This window comes from Nipponia nippon, unplaced genomic scaffold (genome assembly GCF_047370975.1).
Source record: "Nipponia nippon isolate SJK-2023a ecotype South Korea unplaced genomic scaffold, ASM4737097v1 scaffold_6, whole genome shotgun sequence".
NCBI classification, from domain to species: domain Eukaryota; kingdom Metazoa; phylum Chordata; class Aves; order Pelecaniformes; family Threskiornithidae; genus Nipponia; species Nipponia nippon.
This window is the reverse complement of record NW_028262380.1, coordinates 68,692,727-68,715,024: the sequence shown is the minus strand read 5'-3', so window position 1 is coordinate 68,715,024 and position 22,298 is coordinate 68,692,727. Positions and strand designations below refer to the sequence as shown.

The window sequence follows — 22,298 nt, the reverse complement described above, 5'->3', positions numbered from 1 at the left end:
CAGAGGTGGCCTCAGCCTCAGGGCCGGCATGGTGCAACACAACATGGCCACCGCCCCAGCATGCTAGTCCAAAGCTGCCCCCGCACCCTTTCTCAGCAGCCCTCAAGGCTCTGTAGTGCCCCCAACCTCTTTCCCACAACCATACCCTGCTGTGAGCTTTCTGCATTTGGCCATACAACACACCCCTCACCCTCAGGAGGACAAGCAGCATCAAGTCTGTCTCCCCTCTGTAATGGCGGGCCTCTCGCCTCCCCTCTGTAATGGCGGACATCCTGCCTCCCCTCTGTAATGGCGGACATCCTGCCTCCCCTCCGTAATGGCGGACCTCCTGCCTCCCCCCAGGGCCGCCTGCCTGACCCACCCACCCATCCCAGCCTGTTTCTGGGGAGCTTTTAACCATTTTCTACCCAAAAGAATGGGAGTAAGCAACTCACCTCATGCTGTGGGATGCAGCAGCAAGCTCTTTGAGAAGCCAACTGGCTTTTCTGAGGCAGGGTGCCAGGTGCCACAGCTGGCACCAATCAAACTGATTACCGAGGGGCCCAGCTCCTCAGGGGAGGCCAGCAGCAGCCTCTTTAAACGTTTTTAAACTGCCACCGGGAAAGCCCAAATAAGACAACACATTTCTTATCTACAGTAATCAATACGGTGCCGTGTAAAATGCTGTACTTCTCCATCTCAACGAGTTGTTCACCATTAAAAAAAAAAAAAAAAAAAAAAAAGGCGAACACAAAAGTTATTCCAAAATTTTCCATTACTCCTATGCCTATTACATTTCTGACCCCTGTCTGATACCGAGAAGGGGCCAGTACTGCCGGAGGAGCCTCGCTAGTCAGGACGCTGCCAGGAGCAGCGTATGTTCTGGGGAGAGAGCAGTAACGTGGCCACAGGTGTTTCAGCTGCCAGCCTGGTGATGTACAGAGGTGACACCCTCAATGGAGCAAAACCAGTCTTTTGTACTTGCTTTTACAACACAGAGGAGCCCTGCTGGGGATCTCCATGACTATTTTCCCTAAGATTCACGTTCAGTGATTAACGCTGAGTATAAGGTGGGGCTGGGGGAGCCCTGGCATTTTGGGGAGCTCACGTCACAGAAGCTGCCGACAGCCCCGACTGAGCCGCCTCTGTGAAGAGGGGCGAGCGCAGGAATTACCATATCTGTACAGACCGTCTCAAACAGCCTACGCTTTCTCCCCTGGCCTGGCTGCGTTGGGTAGGATCCCTCCAGCGGTCACCCTTCCCACAGCCTGCTTGTAAATACCTGAGCCCTCTGGACTCTGCCATCCAGTCCTGCACAAAAGGAGGCAAGGCAAAAAGTGGGTTCGCGCTGAAGTGGCATGACGGGATCCACACGTGTCCTTGCAGTCAGTGTTGCACTTACTGCCTGATACAGCTCCTCATGTGCAAAACAAAGCTAAGTAAGTACACACAGTTTTCACAGTTGTGTAATCATGAGTTCTGCCTACCAAGAAACCCCTTAAAAATAACCACATTTTCTGGATTTTTTTGTGAAGCGAATATGTGCTAAACTATCAATGAGCTAAGACACAGGATACAAAAGTTTGGGGAGATTTAAAGAGGAAAAAAAAAAGAAAAGAAAGATAAAACTAATCAGAAACTGAACTAGGGCATAGGCAGGTTCCTGGCTGCGGGTCCAGCAGACAGTGTTGGCGATCTTCTGGGTGTGTCTGTTGCGGAGAGAGCTTCTACAAACAGTTTTGCAAACTACAGCAGAGGTCCAAAATATTTACAAAGCATTCAGAAACACAGACTGTCATTCAGCTTTCTGCACCAAGTGAAAATATGTATCCTATCCATGTTAAGGGCCTTTACCTGTACCTAGACATTTCTATGATCATCTTTTCAGACCCAGTTATCTCCAGTCCAAATTATCTGTAATGCTTCTTGTCTAGACCAGTCTGTATATTGTACATGTAAACTTACATACCAGTTTTAGCTACGAAAGAAAGACGGACTTGCTGAAGAAAAAAGTTGAGTATGTATCTAAATACTACAATAAAACAAACTGCAGATGCTTCTCTGAAAACCATGACAGATTAAATATGCACATTTTTTTCTAAAATCTTCATGTTTCAATTGGCAGCTATAAGCCAAATTACTCTGCCTAACCCCAAAACACCACTTATACAGAAGCATCAAAATTTCATGCAGAAATGTTTTTGGAAAATGAGGGGATTTTTTCTTAAGACTTTACAGGGATAGACTAAACATTTCTAGATTTTTTTAAATATACAAAAATCAGATGCTGTCCACCTGCTAATCACAGAGGTCAGGTAGAAAAAAACCCCAAATTGCTCCACATTCACATCTGAATTTTTGTGTATGTATAAAAACTTCATGTTGTACAACTGTTAGAGCAGTTCGGATTGAACCAAATATTGAACTAAAAAAGTAGCTTCAGACTTTGTGTTAACAAATGATCATTTTCCCTGTATCGCTGGACAATTCCAGCACAGCTGCAACCAGCCTCCTTGGATGCAAAGTCTTCCTTTCTTGCATTTGCCCAAGATTCCAGTGCTGCAACAGCTCGAAGATTTTTTTTAACCTTTGTAAGAGTGCAATAAGTCTTCAAAATGTGCCTATGTTTGTATGTGCAGAGTACGCTACAGCTGGAAAAAAAAGGGTAAATTTTGTTTTATGGGAGGAATGGAGAAAGACTGGTGCCATAGACAATGATTTCATTAAGATGAAGAAATCCCAGTTCTCCAAAGGGAAAGAAAATCAAGCTTTGCTTGAAGACCTTTCATGAAACAATTTGTGTGGTCTTTATCATTTCAGTCTCTTAAAGAGTGATAGCTGCAGATTTACATGATTGTCTGACCTGGCCTTGAAATTTGAGTTCTTCTTTAGCCTGCTTAAGCCCTAAATTCCATTCCAACGACGTAGAGACAATTTTGATCAAAAAGCTGTTGCACCAGCATGTAATCTTCCAATGAAATCTATCAAAACCATAGCAGTAGGCCTAAAATAAGACACTAAAACTTGACAACCAAAAAAATTAGCTGCAATTATGTATCATTGTCTTATCCTCACTGCATCTTCTAAAGTAGTCAGCCTCTAAAGCACATATAGAGCATGTTTTTGCATGTCTGCAAGTATTTTCATTATCCTAAAGTACGACCAAAGAGTCTCCCAGTGACGTTAAAATGTTGGGAGCAGCAGAAAAAAAGCAAGGCATTTTTCGTATCAGAAAGTGAAGCAACCTGAATTAATAAAGTGAAATCCAATGAAAAATTGGTTAAGATGGAACAAAACCAATTTATTTACGTATTACTTTCCATCATTTTAAAAAATCTTTTTAAGTTGGTTTATGGCATTTTTCACTTTCCTTTTCCAGACCAGAAGTGAAAAAGTTTCGTTAAAAATAAAGAAATATAGAAATGAAACCTTCTGTAACATTTACAAATTGTCTGTTTCATGTAAATGATGAAATGTTTTGTTGTCTTCAAAAATCCCCTTTTCTCTCTATTGTGTCTGAATCTATGTGCCAAAATAGACACAGGTTTTATAGTGGTATTCTTTATGCTTCCTGATAAGGCTATGAAGCAGTATAAGAGAGCAGGAGCTGCTGTCTCAGAGCACATGTAAGTGGGTTATTTTTGAGGGGAAGATTCTCATATATAAAACCAGTATTATCTAGTTGTCACTAGTGTTTTTCATTTGTATGTCTCAAAGCATCCCTTAAAGGGAGCCAGGGTCCTTAGTAGGAGGCCTACTATTCCTTCCTAAATAAGAGAAACATCATCTACAAGGAGCATGTTAGTGGACAAACACTGACAACGGAGAGTAATTATAACTAAGCTGCTGTACTCATCATACGTTCTTAAAGCAAGATGGGAACAATTCGAAACAATTCTAATAGCTGACTGGAACAACAATGGAAACATTGAGAAAACTTCTTTCATTGTACTGAAGCAGAAACTGGCATCTGACTACAAGTATGACGAAGCTCCCCTCTAACAGAACGCAAGCATCTGATGAGCAGAACATTTGTATGTGTGGCTGCGCACCAAGATCAGGTATTTTCAAACCCAGCCTAATACTCAGATGTCTAGTTGAACAGTTGCATGTCTCAACACCCCAGTTTTTGACACAGTTATTTAAATACCTTAGACGTGTAGATGCTTTTGCCAATTTCTACTCTAATCTGCTTTCGCTAAAGGAGAAGTAATGACCTAGTAGATATTACTTCACATTTAATTAAGGTACCAAGACAGAAGGTGGGTGAAAGATGAGGAAAAGGGACAGAAAAAGTCATTCTAGACTACCTGGCCATATTTATTAAAATTTCTTTAGACAAAAATTGGCTCCTTTGAAGATCTCCAGAGGTTCCTCCACTGATTGTGTAGGAATGCTATAAAAAATACTAGTTGACTTTTACTACTTGGGATCCAGACTGTTTAACTTCCTGAAGATAGATGCCTCATGGAGTGAGAATAGCTCTTAAAAATAATAAAAATATAATGCCATGGGGCAACACAAGTGCCAGTCCTAATACCATCTTGCTTTTCTGCATAATGGTCTAGTGGGTAACACTAGTCTGGGAAGTGGAAAATCTATGTTCTAGGTTTTCTTAAGCTGAAAGGCTCTGAACTTACACCTTCCAACTGGTAGAAGTGTATCTTAAGCAGCAGGTGAAGGCCCTTTTGGGAGGGGTGAAGTGGAAGAGGAGGAATGCTCCAGCCTTCCTATGGCTATGCAGTCAACAATGCCAGTCATGGGGCCAGAAGAGGGCAAGCAGGACTCTGTGTGCTTTCATCTGAAAGAGTGGACAGCGGGGGATATTACGCTCTGCTACCAGGCAAGTGCATGTATTTTACCCTAGACTGTCCCTGGTTAAAAACCAGAGGCTACAACCCCAAGTGGGAGAACAGCTGACAAAATTCATCAGTATTGCTGGGCTGAACCTACACCCTACTTGCTTGAGCAACGGGACTAAAATCGATTGACTTATTTGCTGCCTTTTTGACTATTTGACTTTAATCTTCAAGTAATAGCATGGTCAGCCTTCAAGGGAGGGATGAAAAACAAACTCACTCTGAATTCACAGTACCTGGTGGCTGAGGTGCTTTCCTGAAATACAGATTCAAGCTACCATAGTCTGATGCAGCCTTGAAATATAGCCCTGCCCTCTGACTCCTGGGGCAGGTGCTGTAGTAACCATCACTGTACAGGGTGGGCAGACATCAATAAACTGTGTTCCAGGAGACTAGGGTTGTGTCTTGGGTGACAAGCCACTTCACCTTAGTTTGCCTCATCTCATTAGTTTCAATTTTGAAAACAAGAACAAAAAACCCAACGATTACAACCAAAAATAAACCAACTAAAGCTCACTCGTTTTAGCTACATTAAATTTTCTTTTCTGCTTAGCCCCATTTTTCACTTTCACCCCATTACTTAGATACCACAGATGAGGCAAAGTAGACACAAGAGCTTCATGTTCTACAGTCACAGGAGGGCAGGGGCAAGAGGAAGACTATTTTCTGTGAAAAAACAAGGAATAATTTGGATATTTATTTATTTTTTAAAAGGGTAGTTTTTGTATCCCATTGCAAGCAAAAAATATATACCTCTCAATCACTGAAAGCTTCTGGAAATTTTCAGTGAAGTCCACAGCAGGCTGACTGGAAGAATTACTATAAACAAAGAAACAGTGTTTTGCCCGAATGTCTAGTCAGGTTCTTCTGGAGAAATTGTCATCTGAATTCTTCCTCTTAGTAGCACGTCACCTTGATGTAATGTGCACCACCCCCACCCCTTGCCCCATAAATATTTCATACACTGGATTATAAAATTAGATTTCCCTGAAATTTCTAGCTGTCCATCAGTTTCACCTTGGTTTTGTGAAGAGACACGCTCATTTTCCCAACTATCATCTGAAGAGACCATGGTGCTTCAGGTGCTGATGGAAATGTGCATGTGCCGTAGTCAGAATATTCAAGCACATTTTTAGACTTCTGTTATTCTGTTATTCAAGCACATTTAGAGACTTCTGTTATGGAATTTCCAGCAAGTGAAATACAAATTTCTATTGAAAGAGAATTTTGTAGTTTTAGAGAGCTTTATCAGTCATTTCATGAAGCAAATGAAGTAATCTGCATGAGCACTATGCATATTGAAATAGTTCAGGACACACCTTGCAAAAATTTGAGCCCATTCTAGAGTTCATCTTTTTTCATTGGAAGGGATTTAAGGTAGGTTATCATAGAAATGAGTGATGAAGCAGAAACTGGCTCCTGACAAAAAAAAAAAAAAAAACCAAACATGAAAACCACCAACAAAAAAACCCTCCCCCACCAAAACTCCAAATATGAAGGTTTAGCAAGAATTCTCCTGAAGAGAAGAAAAGAAAGATTACTAACCTTTCACTTAGGGATATAGTGTGCATCATTAACTTGCATTGCATTTGGTTGTTGAAATCTGTGTGTCCACACAACCAGACAGCAGGGCTGTTGTGTAGAAATCACCGTAGAAAGGGCGTCTACCATTAGGGGAAAAAAAAAAGACTCATAAATACCTAGTCCTTTGGACAAAACTCCTATTTCCTTATTCACCCATTATGTAACATTTAGAGACTGCAAGATTTTCTATTCCATCTTGTGAAGAAACATTGGAAAGTGAACAGTTTTATTGAGTTGATTTCAATCTGAACTGGAAATACCAGTTCATTTGGATTTTTCTGTTAACTAGAAGGCCTTCAAGGAAAAAAAAATTGGTAGGTATCCTCTAACCAGCAAGCTGGTACCAATATACTGACTTAAATATAATCGAAGCCTGTGCCCAACAGCTGTGTTTGCAGAGCTGCTGAAGGTACTTTTTTTTTTTTTTTTTTTTAAAAAAAGGAGAATGCTTACATCATCAATATTTGGGCCAAAACACCCTGAGTTCAGAATTACTTCAAACTACAGTTTTGTTTTTCCCATTATAAAGACAGTCCTTGCTTCCAGTACTCAGGTCACACATAAACTCTTATTCTGAAACACGCTGGTCCTCTCTAACATTTGGACACTTCAAATCAATACTCGTGACTTTGTTTTGCACTCATCTTTAGTTTTCCAAGGATAAAAGTTGAGTTGCTTGATTTCACTCTCTAAATCTCAGCATTTCCTTTCCACTTCCTTCTATCTTACGCCTTCAGCCTTCCAAGCTTCCAGCTCCAGTTGTCTTCCCTCGCTTCAGAGATCTCGACTTCTTAAGACTTCATCATTGTTGGTTGCTTATTATCTTGGCTGCTTTCAGCCTTCAAATCTCAATTCCCCATCTGTTCTTCTAGTCACTGGTCTTCTTATACTCTTTTTGCTATTTCATCCTTTATACTCTTCTGGACTTCTTAGACCTATTTCTTCCATTTATGTAAACTATTGCTAACCCTGATCTCTGTCCTTGCTTCATTCTTGCCCCCCGGCATCTGACATTGTCACTAAAGCCTTTACATCTGAACCAGAATATTTATCCCATAGTCTTGCTTAATCTCTCCATTTCATTTATTCTTCACATGCTCCCAGCTCTTACTTCAAATTGAAAACACAGCTTTTTGCCATAGCATTTCAGAACTGCACTTTTTGATTTCTTACATCTTAGCAAAGGGGGGCATCTGTATCTGTATTATTTATATGCAGAAAGCATTTTGGTCATGCACGTTGTGTGACTACATAAAAATTGCATTGTTCTGTGTCTCTACACTACCTCTGAGGGTTCCAGGATTCTGTGTGGTGAAAAAACACAAGGGAGCTTTGGGAGATCGTATTTTCCACTGACAGCTCATTCTGAGATCAAGTGAGTACACACAGCAGTGACATTTTTAGCTGCGAGTCCAAATGCAATTTTTCTTGTGGTAAAAGCCAAGCTAAGCCTAGTATTCAAAGGCCTGCTGCTATATCCACTTTCTTCAGTTAATACTTGGCCCAACCACATCTACCTCTAACCTGACATTCAGCTTCAGTCTTGTGGTTTTTTTGGATTTGGCATAATCTACATAGCTGCAAAATACTTAGCGCCAGCCTCCACTAGTCTGGAGTTGTCATTAAAACATACCTAATATGTCTTCCAGACAGGAAACTGAAGATTCTGTGAAAAGCAGATATGTTCTCATAGAGACAGATCCTGCCATCAGATGTTGCCTTATGAGGCGCTAGGACTGATCCGTAGCACCTCAGTCATGCAGCACACAATCGCGCACCCATGTGCAATGCATCCCCCAGGGCAGAAGACAGCATGTTGCCCCATTTCTTAAGCTTGGGTAAAAAAACAGTAGGAGAAAGTTCCTGGTGTTTTTCTCCCACTTGCACCAATGTAAAGGGCAGAGAATGAAGTGCCTTAGTAGGAGAAGATACAGAGCATATTCCTTGATGAATATGGATGGACTCCCTGATGTAATTTTTTTCTTTATTGAGTGGATTTTGTCCAGAGCAGAGCAATAAACAGAGCTCATTAATTGTAACATTAAAGAAGTCCATGCAGGTTCGGCTCAGACATCTCTCTGTTCAGTTGTCAGAGTACCTGAATCCAATACAAACATTTTGGAGAAGAGCAGAGACAGGGTTTACAATATTGTCATGGAAGTTCATTACTTTCTTCCAAGACCATTCTGCTAGGCCCCATTCATGCTTACACCTCACTTCTTGCATTCTCTGTGAATGTCCTTCATTGCCCATGGAATAACAGTCCATGAAAGAAAGTTTTAAGACTTTGGAGCCAGGAAGATGGAAAGTACAGCTTTTTCTTTCTTGCTTGCAGTAGTTGTTTTCTCCTCTAAACCCCAGCTGTTAGTTTAGCACAGTCATATCCCGAGTTGCCGATTCAAGCTGGTTTACCAGATACGGACAACTGTACCTGCCAAACCTCTCAAACATACTGCATTGCTCTGATTTGCATGTATGAAAGTGAAGGGCTTTGCTGCTAACCCCCCCAAACACTTCCATGATGGGCAAAAATTAAAGCAACCACCTTTATTTTGGATTCCAGATATCTTTCCGTTACTCGTCTATGGCTGTTTGTTATGTTTATATGGGCAAGCAGATTATTTTGGGAGATGAGAGCCGCACTCATGAGACAGGATTTTTGTGCATTTCACAACTCTGCTCACAAGAGAAAAGCAGACAGTTCAGAATGGCACACAAGGTACAGTTTTGCCATGAATTCATTATCAGTGAGAAACTGGCAGCCTTAGCTGGCATTCGTACAGCAACAAACAGAAAGCTCTAACTTGGCTGAGGAGCTGAACCGGTAGGCCATAAACAGGTCCCAAATCATCTATCAATGTTCTGGATAATTTCTGCCTGAAGTTAAATTTTCAACTATTTTCCCCACTAGCACACAATCCAATTGTATTGCCAATCATAGTTATAATTAGCACGTGCAAACCTGCTTCATTTTCTCAGTTGGCTTCCTAGCAAATACATGCATATAGGGAAAAAAACATGCCCCTTATTAGCACTAACCGAAATGGTTGCTAGTAAGATGTGTGAGTGAGAACTGAGATCCAGATTTCCAAAGACAGTGAAACACCTGTGAACATTTCTAGAATCAGTTCAAGTTTCCTGATAAATAACTAAGTAGCCTGTGACCAAGGAGTCACATTTCTCTTTTGCTTGGTTAGCATAAAATTAATAGAATGAAGTTTCTTCATCTTGGCTCCACCAGCACCAGCTCATCGGGACCTTATTGGGAAGAAACCATTTTGGATTTCCAGGGGAAACCATTTGTGCATTTCTGAGGATCTGACAAATTTAGATTGCTAAATCTCGTCTCAACAGCACACAAATCAATTTTGATTTAATGTCTTAAATGTCTAAATGGCTTTCAAAAATGACATATTTCTACCCAAGACCCTTATGAACTGCAACAGCGAGTGAAGTAACATTAAAATATGTTTTTAAATCAGAGGCTGAATTGAGCACCGATTAAGGCATTCTCTCTCCCTAAGAGGAAGCCCCATATGAAATTATTAAAACCTAGGAACAGGCAAGCCCTTATAAACCCTAGAATTCTGACTTAGACATCCATAGTAATTATATACAAATGACAATGGTGGGAATTTTGTAAACGGTGGTATAACTACATAATTTAGCATAATTGCATCTATTTTAGCAACACGACAACAACCAAGTGAAAAGTAGGACAGAAGCTTGCAAAAACTAAACATGAAACCACGTTTGTTTTTTTTTCTGTTCCCCCCCAAAAACCCAAACAAAACTCCACAACAACAGATACAGTTCTTGTCGTGGTTTAACCCCAGCCAGCAACTAAGCCCCACACAGCCACTCGCTCACTCCCCCCCGGTGGGATGGGGGAGAGAATCAGAAGAGTAAAAGTGAGAAAACTCGTGGGCTGGGATAAAGACAGTTTAACAGGTACAGCAAAAGCTGTGCACACAAGCAAAGCAAAACAGGGAATTCATTCACTACTTCCCATCGGCAGGCAGGTGTTCAGCCATCTCCAGGAAAGCAGGGCTCCATCATGTGTAACGGTTACTTGGGAAGACAACCACCATAACTCCGAACGTCCCCCCCTTCCTCCTCCTTCCCCCAGCTTTCTATGCTGAGCATGACGTCATATGGTACGGAATAGCCCTTTGGTCAGTTGGGGTCAGCTGTCCCAGCCGTGTCCCCTCCCAGCTTCTTGTGCACCTCCAGCCTCCTCGCTGGCAGGGCAGTACAAGAAGCAGAAAAGTCCTTGACTTAGTGTAAGCATTGCTCAGCAAGAACTAAAACATCAGTTATGGACATTATTCTTGGCACAAATCCAAAACAGAGCCTCATATTAGCTACTATGAAGAAAATTATCCCAGCCAAAACCAGCACAGTTCTGTTTAAAGGAAACACAGAGAAATGGAAATGACTGAGCACTGGCACAAGTTGCCCAGAGAGGTTGTGGAATCTTCACCCTTGGAGATTATTCAAAACCTGTCTGGACATGGTCCTGGGCAACTGGCTCTAGGTGACCCTGCTTGAGCAGGGGGGTTGGACCCGATACCCTCCAGAGGTCCCTTCCAACCTCAACCATTCTGTGATTCTGTGAAATGTACAGTTGCTTCCACATATTCGTTAGAATTCAGCAAAATAAAATAAGTGTAGTTGGTTTGTCCAACCTTAAATAGTAAATCAGCAGAACAAACAATTTCTTGTGAAGCTGGCTGGTAAGAGGTGCACAGATCAAGGACATCCATGCCAAACTATGTAACAGGAACCACCTCAGTAGTTCTCTTTGCTGAACAATGTGGCTTAAATGTTTATCATTCATACCGTTCAATCACAGCTACTTTGTCCTGTCACTACTAAGTTACTGTTGAAATTGCCTTCTCTTCCACACTAGCCAGCTAATATTTTCTTCTTGGGTGCTCACAAATTTATGAGCTTTACTTTGATATAAGCATTATTTGATGGCTCATATCTTAGGTGAGAGCCAAACAGGCATTTTCTGCAGCACAGCCACTTGAGATCCCCTCCCCGTCTTTTTAAGTCTCTCCTGACTTGCTTTGCTACCCTAGTCCTCTCCAGTCAGTGTCCTTCTGAGCTTTGAGTTTTTCAATTATGAGTGTCTGCGTGTATGTGCATATGTAAATCTTTATTTTAGATTCTGTTCTCAGCCCTCAAAGCTGTTTTCTGATATACATCCCATGTTCTCTTCCAGTACGCCAAGGCTACTGAGGTAAATTTCTACGAGGGAACTGATAGTCCTGGTTCCACTTACTGCAGCTGGTGGCCGCCTTCTACTTTCTGGCACGGCAATCCACCCCTCAGTCTTTCTCTATAGTCCGAATTTGTTCGTTGCTGTTCATCCATACTGGGTGTTCCTGCAAATGCATGTCTGAAAGTCTTGGAAATTTCAGTCACTACAACACCCAGAAACTGACTCAGCTTCTTAAAAAAAAGTATTTCAAATATGTTTTGAATAGAAATTTAAAGGGTTGAATAAGATCTAAAAATACCAGGTAGGCATCTTTTAAAAGGTAGCTTCCCTCCCCGCGAGCTCTACATCTTGCCTGATTGTATAACAAATGCAAATCCTGAACAGAATATATTTTTAATCTTCTTTGAAAACCTTAAACATGCTATGCTCTAATTCCAGTTGCATATGTTCCCTGTTTGCATTTCAGTTACTAAATTAAAGCTAGCCATAACCTCCTCTGTCTAGTACTGAATCTATGCGCTTCAAAGAAGTTGATACTTCCTTTTTTGCTTTTAAAGCTTTTTGCAATGTCATTATTTTAATGAGAATCTTTCCCATGATTACAGACTATTTTTCTATCATCAAGGTCTATCATTGGTCTTGAAATTCAATATGCAGAGAAGAAAGCAAATCTGGCCTTCTGAGTCACTAGAATGTCTCAAGGTGCTAAGATTCAAAATGCAGTGGTGATGAATTCATTCTTCTAATCACAGTAGGATCAGAATTTGGGATGCCACGTTAATCATCCTCACAATAATCCCATTTTAAAATGTACTTATTTAATGCCAGGATTATACATCTTGATCAAAATGTATTCTTGGGTTACAATAGGGTGCCTATAACAGGGCACAGACAGACTGCCTAGGTGTAATGAGGCTGATGGATGAATAACAATGTCGCTATTCATATACCCAAACCCTGCTGTATCTGAGCCATCTGCTGTTGAAATTGCAAATCTGTACTGAAGAATGGTAGATTATTTTTTCTCTTCTATTATTCAGACAGCACTTTTCATTTGATATAACTTGCAGGCACTGGATCTATGCTGACTTGTTCTAAGTGAGAATCCGAGATCAACTTTTTACTGTCAGAAAGCACTTTGCAAGCTCAGAATAACATGCAACTGTGAAATTATAATCCTTAAAAGATTATGCCTGACTGGATGAAACTTTAAAAGGAATTCCTTTGTTGGCACAAATGATATCTAAAACTAGAATTTTAGTTGTAAAGAAGTTGTATGGGAAAAGAAAATAGCAGCACAGTATCTATAGCACAGAGCAAGAGAAATGAAGCTCAGTAAATTGCTGACATGAATGGTCTTGATGACACCAGTGGATTACTGATGTGAGAAAATTTTGCAGAGTTTGGTCCACAGTTACAATGAAAATTAATTTGTTTTAGAAGTCATCAGCAATACTTCTCCTGAAACTGCTTGAATGCTCTGGGCTTGACCCCCCGAGAGGCACAAAGCAGTATGACTGACTTCCAGAAAGGACACATAGCTGCTTAACACCAGTCAATGTCGGACACTAGCATTGCGGAACATTATAAAACCTGTGCTAGATGAAGAAGTGGTCTTTGTACAAAGATTAGATTTTTGCCAACTATTACAAATGAGGGAAGAAACAATGACAAAATGTATTTTTTCCTAGAAAGCAATGGCTAGTTTACACTTTGTGATTCACACTTAAAACACTGTATCTACCACGATTTACTGTTTGTGGACACTAGATTACTGTAGGTTACTGCTGTCCCAGAATGCCCTGTTAGTAGTAGCTATGTATCTGAAACCCTGTTAGAGTCCCTTACTGACTAAGCAGATTTGACTCCTCTGCATGTTTTTAGTCACTGCTAACAGCAGCGATTATTCTATATGCTGTACAGAAGAGAGGGAGCTGGACTTTGTTTTGTTTCATAGAGTTGACTTTTTACTGACGTTGTCTTTCATAAAGAAAACCACAAAATGTTTGCACGAGTTCAGCCTCCAGAGGTCCCTTCCAACCTCAACCCTTCTGTGATTCCGTGATTCCATGTGCAGGTGTTTCTGTGTACAAAACTGCCTGATCCTGACAGTGCATGTGACTCTGCCCCCCAGCGGAATCTTTTACTGAATAAGCAGCAATTCCACTGCCCCTAATCACTCTGCAACAGCAATAAGAGAAAACACCAAAGCATTCCTGATATACGTACGGTGCCTTGCCGGGACAGAGCCTTTTTCAGGCGCTCACCATATTTTCCCTTATGATCTTCCTCAGAACCCAAGATTTTCCAGACTTTGATCACAGCACAGCCTCTAGGGCTGATATATTCCTGCACCGTTACTGGCATCGTCTGCAGTTTCACACAGCAAATAGCATTCTATACCTCATCTCTCATTTTTGTAGAGATCTGAAATAATCCATTTTTTTCACTCAGAAAGCAATTATTGAGATACAGCACCATCCCTGGTAATGTTTGTTGTGGAACAGAGTTCATTAAGTTAGTCAAAATCCATGTCCCACAGTTGAGCACAGAAGAATTCTGACAACTGGACAGGAGGCTGCCTCCTCAGTAAATTTGTGACAGCACACATATACTCAACGACTATGTTAACCAGAGTACGTGAAACACAGAAATTTTTCTACATTATTTATACATCTCTATGTTTACCTACCTGGTCTGTACCATTAGACTTTCAGAATTCCTGCTGGAGGTAACTACAAAATATAATAGTCAGCCTGCTGAAAATTTTAAGTAAAGGGTCCTCCAGAAATTTCTTTTTCCTTTTTGTTTAGAGGTACAAAATGGCTGCCAGGTATACCTGAAATACATACAAACTAGTTCCACTAAAATTAGCCCAGGCATTCCACTTATTAAGGCTGCACTACAGCTATGCAAAATAATCCCTCACCAGCTACAGATTTCAGGAAAAATTCTCCTTGTCTGGTGTACTTTTGATGGCACAAACCTGGCAAAAGCACCTCTGCTGCTTCTTGTTCAAAACACCCTTTGTACGCAAAAAAAAAAAAAAAAAGGTTATGTCCAGCATAAAGTGAAAAAGAGGGTGTTCACGGGTTAACTGAGGCAAGAGAGGGGCACAGGAGAACACCTTTCTACAGGAGGATCTCACACAAGCCCTATCAATGGCATACATTAGGATACGCTCCTTCCTGCTCTCCTACGCGGACTGGAGTCCCCAGATCAGACAGCACAAATGTCTTACGCTGGCACTTCTCTCTACCGTGGCTGAGCACACACAGGAGGGAATAGAAAGCCACAGTCAATTATTTGACTAGTACTAAAACACAATTATAAAGTGATGTCTGAGAGCAAAACTTAGTGCTTTGAAATTCTCTGTCAATGGACCCATGTCTTTCTATCAAAAGAACAAGTGCTATCAACAAAAAACATCCAGTGTGTCTCCAACACGGTTGCTTCCAGCCATCCAGTCTGGTTCAAAGCTCACTAGCAGGAATGTTTGAGACAGCAAGACATTTCATGTGTTTGTGTCTATTTAATGCTTTGCTTCTTGGCAAGGCCCGCTGCAGAGCAGAAGCAGTCCTACTGATTTTTGACAATTCACTGCAAGGTGCTTTCACAGTCTTGTTTGAGATGGTGTGAAATGGCCTGGCGGTGGTGATCGCACCTACTGTCTATCTAAAGACAGACACAGATATATAATATATATATATATATATAAAATATAATAATACCCTGGGTCCTTCAGTCCTTTCTCACCCTGTAGCATGTTTACCATCTAGAATATTCTGCCTGATTTCATTTATGGGTTAGACCTTTATAGACAGGAAAACACCCTGGCTGCTGCTGAGCCTGCTTCTAGCTTGTACAAGCGGACGGGGAATAGAAAACACAAGTGGATACAAATAAAATTTTAAAGGCCTGAAGGATGCCTTTGCATAAGAAAGGGTTTAAGGGTTAAAAATGCCTAAGTTTTTACTGCCAGGCTTTTGATTTTAGTCGTATTGAAAAATGTTTTTCTCTGTTTATGAGATAGAGGTTAATGCAACTTGTGGGTGAATCCTTCAATGTGTGTTCATCTTTATGCTAAGCTAGAATAAGTCTTTTGGTTTGACCAAGCTGGCTAATGTGTATAAAACCAGGGATGATACATAACTAACATGAGTCTATATAAAATACTGTCAATGTTCTTTAGCAAAACATACTCGAACTGAAGCAGCATACTTTTTGCTTCTAAACTGTGTTCCACACCGTAAGTGCAGGTGCCAACTTTTAAACGTTTTGCAGAAACTGTAGAAATTACAATTATTACCTCAGAAAGTACAGTAAGCTTGCAATTTTCAGCCTCCAGTTATTAAAAGCAGATGTGCTTTCACATTTTTAAAGTGCTAAACTTTAAGTCAATGTAGAAGAAGCAAGACTTACTTTGGGGGACAACGCAGTTATGCTAGAGGTCTATAATATCATGAATGACATGGAAAAGGGAAAGAGTAACTGTCCACTGGGTTTGTTCACAGGAAAAAGATGAAGAGGCAATGAATAAGCCTATTAGACAGCAGATTTAACAAAAAAAAAAAGAAAAAAAGAGAGAAAAGAGATCTTGAGCTATGGAACTCATGTCTTCAGCGTGTTGTACAGGTCAAGTCTGCACTGCTGAAAAGGCAGTAAATTTGAAAAGGTTTGAATGCAAAGGGAGGAAGATTACTCTACATCTGCATCTGCCCTACGCTCATTTCTTTCCAAAGGCACCTGTTACTAGTGTGGCTGGCTGCAGGGTACTGGGCTCAGTGAGCTCTCAGCATTTTCACTTTTTGAAAGTTATTCACAAATGGAGCTAGCTGTTGTACGAACACAGCTAGCTAGCTGTGGTATTTGGTAGAAATTGGAAATTCAGAGCTTGAAGGGACCTGCAGAGACTATTTAATACGACCTTCTTTGCACTGTGCCAGGAATAGGGGTATTTTGTGTAATCTGTTTTTAAAAGTAATCTCCGCTGAGCAAGGTTCCAACACCAGTTTGGGTAGTTTGCTTTTCCTTCCTCGTACTCAAAAAGATTTCTCTGCTATCTGATCTAAAACTTATTTCCTGCAAGTTAGGGCAATTCTGTTTCATCTTTCCTACACTGGAAAAAAAGTACGAATAAACTAACTTAAAATGGGCTTACCATTCAAATGAATATAAAGGCTATCAAACCATAGGTAGCATGTACTGCTGGTCCAAATCAGAGCCACAGGACGCGGTTCTTCTAAGTTTTCTGGTGCCTTATTGTCTAAACCTGCTTTTTCAATACCATCTCCCCACTGTTTCCCAGCAAGCTGCTACTGCCACCTACCCCGTCGGTGTGTAATGCCTGCCAGTCTCTCTGCTGATCAGCATGCAATGAAACTGCAGTGCAATGAGCCAAACAAACGGCTTTGTGAGCGCATGTGTCAGGCCATATGTTGCACAGACTTCACTGACACAAGTAATTCCAAGTTCACAGGTAGTTTAACTGCTAAGTAGTCAGCATCCACTCTTGTGGGACTGGTTACCCAAGCTAGAGGAAATTTTTTTGATTACTTCAGCAATCACAAACATTTTAAACAGTGCACTAACAAAACACGAACACCAAACAACAAATAGTAAATATTATTTATAGTGTACAAATTCCGTAAAAGTTCCGGTAAAATACAACCCCTCTGAAAACATTTCCAAAAGCAGAATCATTCACACAGAGGCTTGCAAACATCAATTAAAGAGTACTGTAAACATGGTTTATATGAATTATTCCTGGCAAACGATCAAGTGATCAAATATTCTTACTTCCTCTGGATTGAACTAACACTGTTTGTTGCCCAGGGCACTCTTGATCTAGAATCTAGAAAAGCATTTAAGCACTTACTGAACTTCTATTTAAAGGAAGGAAAACAGAAGAGACACATTAAAAAAACACATAGGAAGCAGCTCTAGCACAACTCTCCTACCCCAAATAATACTGCTGCAGATATAATCATATAAGTACCTCATTCTTAAACTCAGAATAAACACACAGAAATGAAAAAGATATCTTTATCTATTGAGCAGATGGAAAAAGTGGTGAACTTTCAAATATTCCTTTGCATTTTGCTTCACTGAAGTTGACTGAAAAGATCTCTTTGGCTTTCGTGAAGTAAGTCCAGACCCTGGCAAGAAACTGCTTTAATTTGTAGAGAATGTCAATCAGTACCTGAAATTGAAAGCTGACATAGCATTCTTCTCTACTGTTACTGGGAAAAATAATACTGCCTTGAGAAGATTTACAGACAAACAGAATCTGTGATTTCCTGCAAATTTACAGCTCTCCAGATAGCTTCGTTACTGCACGCTCTTACATGTATTTATCTTCACAGATAAATATGAAGTAGAGACATACTGCTGGTTTTGTCCTATAGACCAGGAGCTCAGTCTCAGAAATAAAGGCCACTTGCCAAAGCTCACACAGGAATGTTTTGGTAGAGCCATCTCAGACGATCCCCTTACCTCTCTGGTCCTCCTTCCTCTACTACGTTACCGGAAAGCATCCCTTTGGGTGTGTGTCTTCTGGCCCCTTCTGCCCCAGATCCTGACACCAGTTAGTAAGTGCTACCCAATCAGGGGAAGAAGTAGTGGAATAATGATGGTATAATCCAATAAAATCCAGATTTTCAGCATTAACTGACTCTTGATTATTATCATCATCATCATCATCAAGGGCTAGAACTAGAGGAAGGAAGGTCTGTCAGTTTACACCAACTGAGGAGTTAACCTTTTAGCCACACAGTTGCTGACTTTAATGGACATAATTTTATCAATGCATTAACTTATTTTTTGCATTCTATAAAGATAGTTTTTCCTGAAATTTCCTTATTTCCTCTCTTACAAAATGGATGATGTGCTGAAAACTGAATTGCATGTCTTTGTTCAGGCTATGGAAATTCTCTGGGTGCTAGTGGCAGCCTTGTCACAACATAGGGTTTCACACAGATTAATTTACACAGAGCCATAGGCCAGGATATGAATTTACTTTGCACTAGTGATTTCTGCATTCGCTCAGTGAGGATGCAACAGCTTTGGCCTAAGGTCAGGGTGTGAGCCCATTCTGTTACTCTGTCCTATGAGAGCATTTACCTAGTGAGAAAGTGCAACACAGTTCAACTTTGTAAATTGACTCTCCTTAAGACTCTGCTCCAGTCTAAGGCACCATAATAAACTTTTAGCAACAAGCCTTATATTCAAGCAACTGGCTTTTTATACAGCTACAATGCAGCAGAAAAACAGAGCGCAGTGAGTAAATAGAAGTTTGCAGTGGCCAGCTTTCATTAATCACCGCTAATAACTATCAATAAATGAGTGAGTAGGTACAACAAATATGTCATTTAAAAATAGCTTTAAACAATAGCACCGTATATCTAGCCTAGTAAATTAAACAATGCCTAGGAAACTCCCAGGTGCGGGAATAGTACTGTTTATGCTGTGAAGCTGGTTTCGTCCTGAGCCAGATTTTGGAAGCTAGAGCCTGCCAGGAGCTATTTCGAATAGGTAGTTCACACAAGCATAAACAAGGGCTATTCCAGCTAGTCTCAACAGTAGCAATGTTCCTGTGCAGGTTTAATTTATTAGAACAGACATAGCCTAAATGTTCCGTTTTCTGTAACTAGGATCTCTTTAATTTCGAGAATTTAACTTTTTTGAAGATACAGCTCTTTTGAGAGTGCTGTTTAAATAGTCATAGTTGAGAGGACTTTCCTTTCTTCTTTCCTCCTGAAAAGGACATAAGAAAAGAAAAACATGAAAAATATTACTGAAATAAGAGCAGGATGGAAATACACCTCACTGCAATATGTAACAGATCAAGTACGCAGCAAAGGCCACAAATACCGATGATTAAGCTACCCAGAGTCCTTAGTATCACACAGCTCTCAGAACTGGATTTAGTTACTGTATTGATGAGGAAAGAGACTACAAGGCTTGAGGCTCTGCAGCAGTTTGACCTTTCTCTTGTTACGCTACAGGCAATGCATGCCACATCAGGTGGCATTTAAGAACCTCTCTGGTTTTAATGTTTCCCCTGGTTTTAACACTTTACTTAATAGCATTGACCGAGATTCTTTTGGTAACAGCATTTTCTTGTTAACTGACATTCCACATTATTTTGGAGTGATTTGAAACACTCACTGAAAAGGGAAAATCACTGACTCGAAGTCCCATGGTATGTGCGGTTCTGCCATACAGGTGCACAGACCAAAGGGTCATGCAAGAGCTCTCCTGCTACCGCTGTAATGCTCTTTCAAAAGGCCACTCACATTGGTTCTCCCATGTTGAATGTCTTTTTAAGGACAGTCCAGCTTCCTCAGAGGGACAGGATTCATTTCATCCGAACTTCCCTGGGCAAGAAATACAAATATGTTATTATCACTGCAGTATGCATCTGAGCCACACAAATACAAAATCAATAATGCCAATATAATATTAGTATTGGTTCTGCTGACATTTTTCCTTATATTAACTTGTTTCATTAATACAGTAGACTATTTTTGCATACCTGAGTCTATAGTAAGTGTTACTGCATTTATTCCTATTATTAGATAAGTTACCTAATATTTTAATTTTTAGCAATATTAACTTATCAGAGATAAGACTGTGGCTGCAAAATAATTATAGCATCCAAAGTAACTCAGACAGATAAAACTCACTTGAACTGTTCAATTGCCATCTCTGATGCAGAACCTCTAATGACAAAAACTGTCATTAAAGGGAGAATAAAACTGCAAACTAGGAACCATTCCTATTAAAACGTGAGCAGGCACTACCCAGGAAGGGAGGTCAGCTGAGGTAAATTAAACCTTGATTACAAGGTGACTAATTTTAAGAATGCCATCCAGTGGCAAAAAAATCCCAGTGGAAAAGCAACTACAATGCAAATGAACACCAGAAGTCTGAGTGAAAAGTGAAAAAACTGGGAAGCTGACACTTTCCATTCTATAATATATACAGATAAACATACATACATAAACAAATATCCAAAGGTAAAAACTTGGACTTACCCTTGATTTTTTCCATGCATAACAAACACCAATAGTTACAAGAATAAGGAATACAAAGAAAATGCTGATTCCTGCCACTAGAACAGCAAAAAGAAAGGTATCCATGACTGTAAATCATTAAAGAAAAAATTAATACCTACATTTGTGGTGGATAATTATGCAGCATGAAATAGTTACATGTGACACTAAAATCTAGGTCTTTATTTTTCCTACGAACAAAAATCGCATTCAAGTCTGGATTTGTACAGAAATGAACCAAGAATATTACAGCTCACTACAGTCAATGATTTTTTTGGCAGTGCAAAGTACGTGCTATATTAATCTTCAATCTTAATATACCAACAGTTACTGCTGCTCACAATATTATTGGTGCTACAGATTTTACTGAAAAAAAAAGCCCCAAATACTAATTATGGTAATAAGAAAGTAAATTACCATGGTTTAGTCTAGTAGAGTGATATTCTTATTACTCAGATCAGCAGAGAAATACCATGATTTGCAATTAAGGAGTGTCTTTAATACTCCTTTATAAAACCAGAGTTTTTCAGGCTAATGTAGGCAAGTCCAAACATAGTTTTTGTTTTCTGTAACGAATTGCAGTAAAAGAAGTTAAAAGTTCAAAAGTTAGGTAAAGAAAAAAATTATTTAAGCAGAAGTATAGATATTGAAGTTATCAACCTACCTAATAGAGCTGACAGAGGTATTCCTGTTAAAAGGAAAAGAATGAAAATTAGAAACACAAGAAAACTGTACCACTATATGTAATGAAGCTAAAGCTGTTTTCCCTACCTTTTTTTTTGGTGATTACAAATTACTGAATTTACAGTCAGGTGTTAGAAGGAAACTAACTCATTATTTCCTGCCAAAAAAATAGATGGCACCTATTAACCACGCTGTACCTACATTCACCATACTCATATGCTGATTTCTGTTTATTGTCCTTCATACGTGCTTTGTCTGCTTGGCAGGTAAGACTTTGTGTGCCAGAGCACTCTCATATATTTAGGGAGTTGTGCATTTACATATCTTTATAATTAGCATAAATAAGTCCAAGTGAGAACAGCAGCTTTCTTCAGATCCTGCCATGCTGAACGAGGAAGGAGGAAGAAAGCAGACCAGACTGTTGCCGCCAAGAGTTTCCTCCTCCTTTTTGCCTTTCTTCCATCTTCACCACTGAGCCTTGAGTAGTGTCTCGGCAGAAGCACAGAGAAGACATGAGGAAGAAAGAGGGCAGGTAAAATTCCTGACTCTTCAGCTAGCAACATTGCCCTAGCAGCTGCTTCAGAGACCACCACCACACAAAGCCTCACAAGCGCAGGAATTAAGAAAGCATTAGCATTCTGAAGCCCTGGCCTGTGCCTATAAAGTTTCACGCAGCTTGTAGCTGTGATCATAAGAGCAAAGATGGGGCCTGTGAAAGCAGTCACTTCATAAAGCCTCCAGAAAGATCAGCAGGAGCAGGGTATCACTTGAGACACACACAGAGGCAGGTGCTGGTGATCCTGCACAGAGGGGTGTCACAGAAAGAATCGAGACACTTAGCAGGTCTAAGGGCCTTTTTCTGCCATTATCTTCCTCATCAGTTTTCTTCCTTTAGCACAGAATACC

General features: G+C 40.3%; 1 protein-coding gene across 2 annotated transcripts in view; it reads right to left on the bottom strand.

Annotated features, from left to right (window-relative positions):
• Window positions 1–17,272: 17,272 nt before the first annotated feature.
• Window positions 17,273–22,298, bottom strand: part of LOC148051542 (uncharacterized) — an 87,237-nt gene continuing 82,211 nt past the window's right edge. The window contains exons 6-9 of one of the 2 annotated variants that reach the window (XM_087737137.1): window positions 21,373–21,396; window positions 20,691–20,797; window positions 19,950–20,030; window positions 17,273–19,407 (exon numbers count right to left, since the gene is read on the bottom strand). In XM_087737137.1, coding sequence (XP_087593263.1) covers window positions 19,977–20,030; window positions 20,691–20,797; window positions 21,373–21,396 — 185 coding nt within the window. In that variant the 3' untranslated portion in view covers window positions 17,273–19,407; window positions 19,950–19,976. The remainder of the gene's footprint in view (window positions 19,408–19,949; window positions 20,031–20,690; window positions 20,798–21,372; window positions 21,397–22,298) is intronic. The other variant, XM_087737138.1, reaches the window with a different exon arrangement.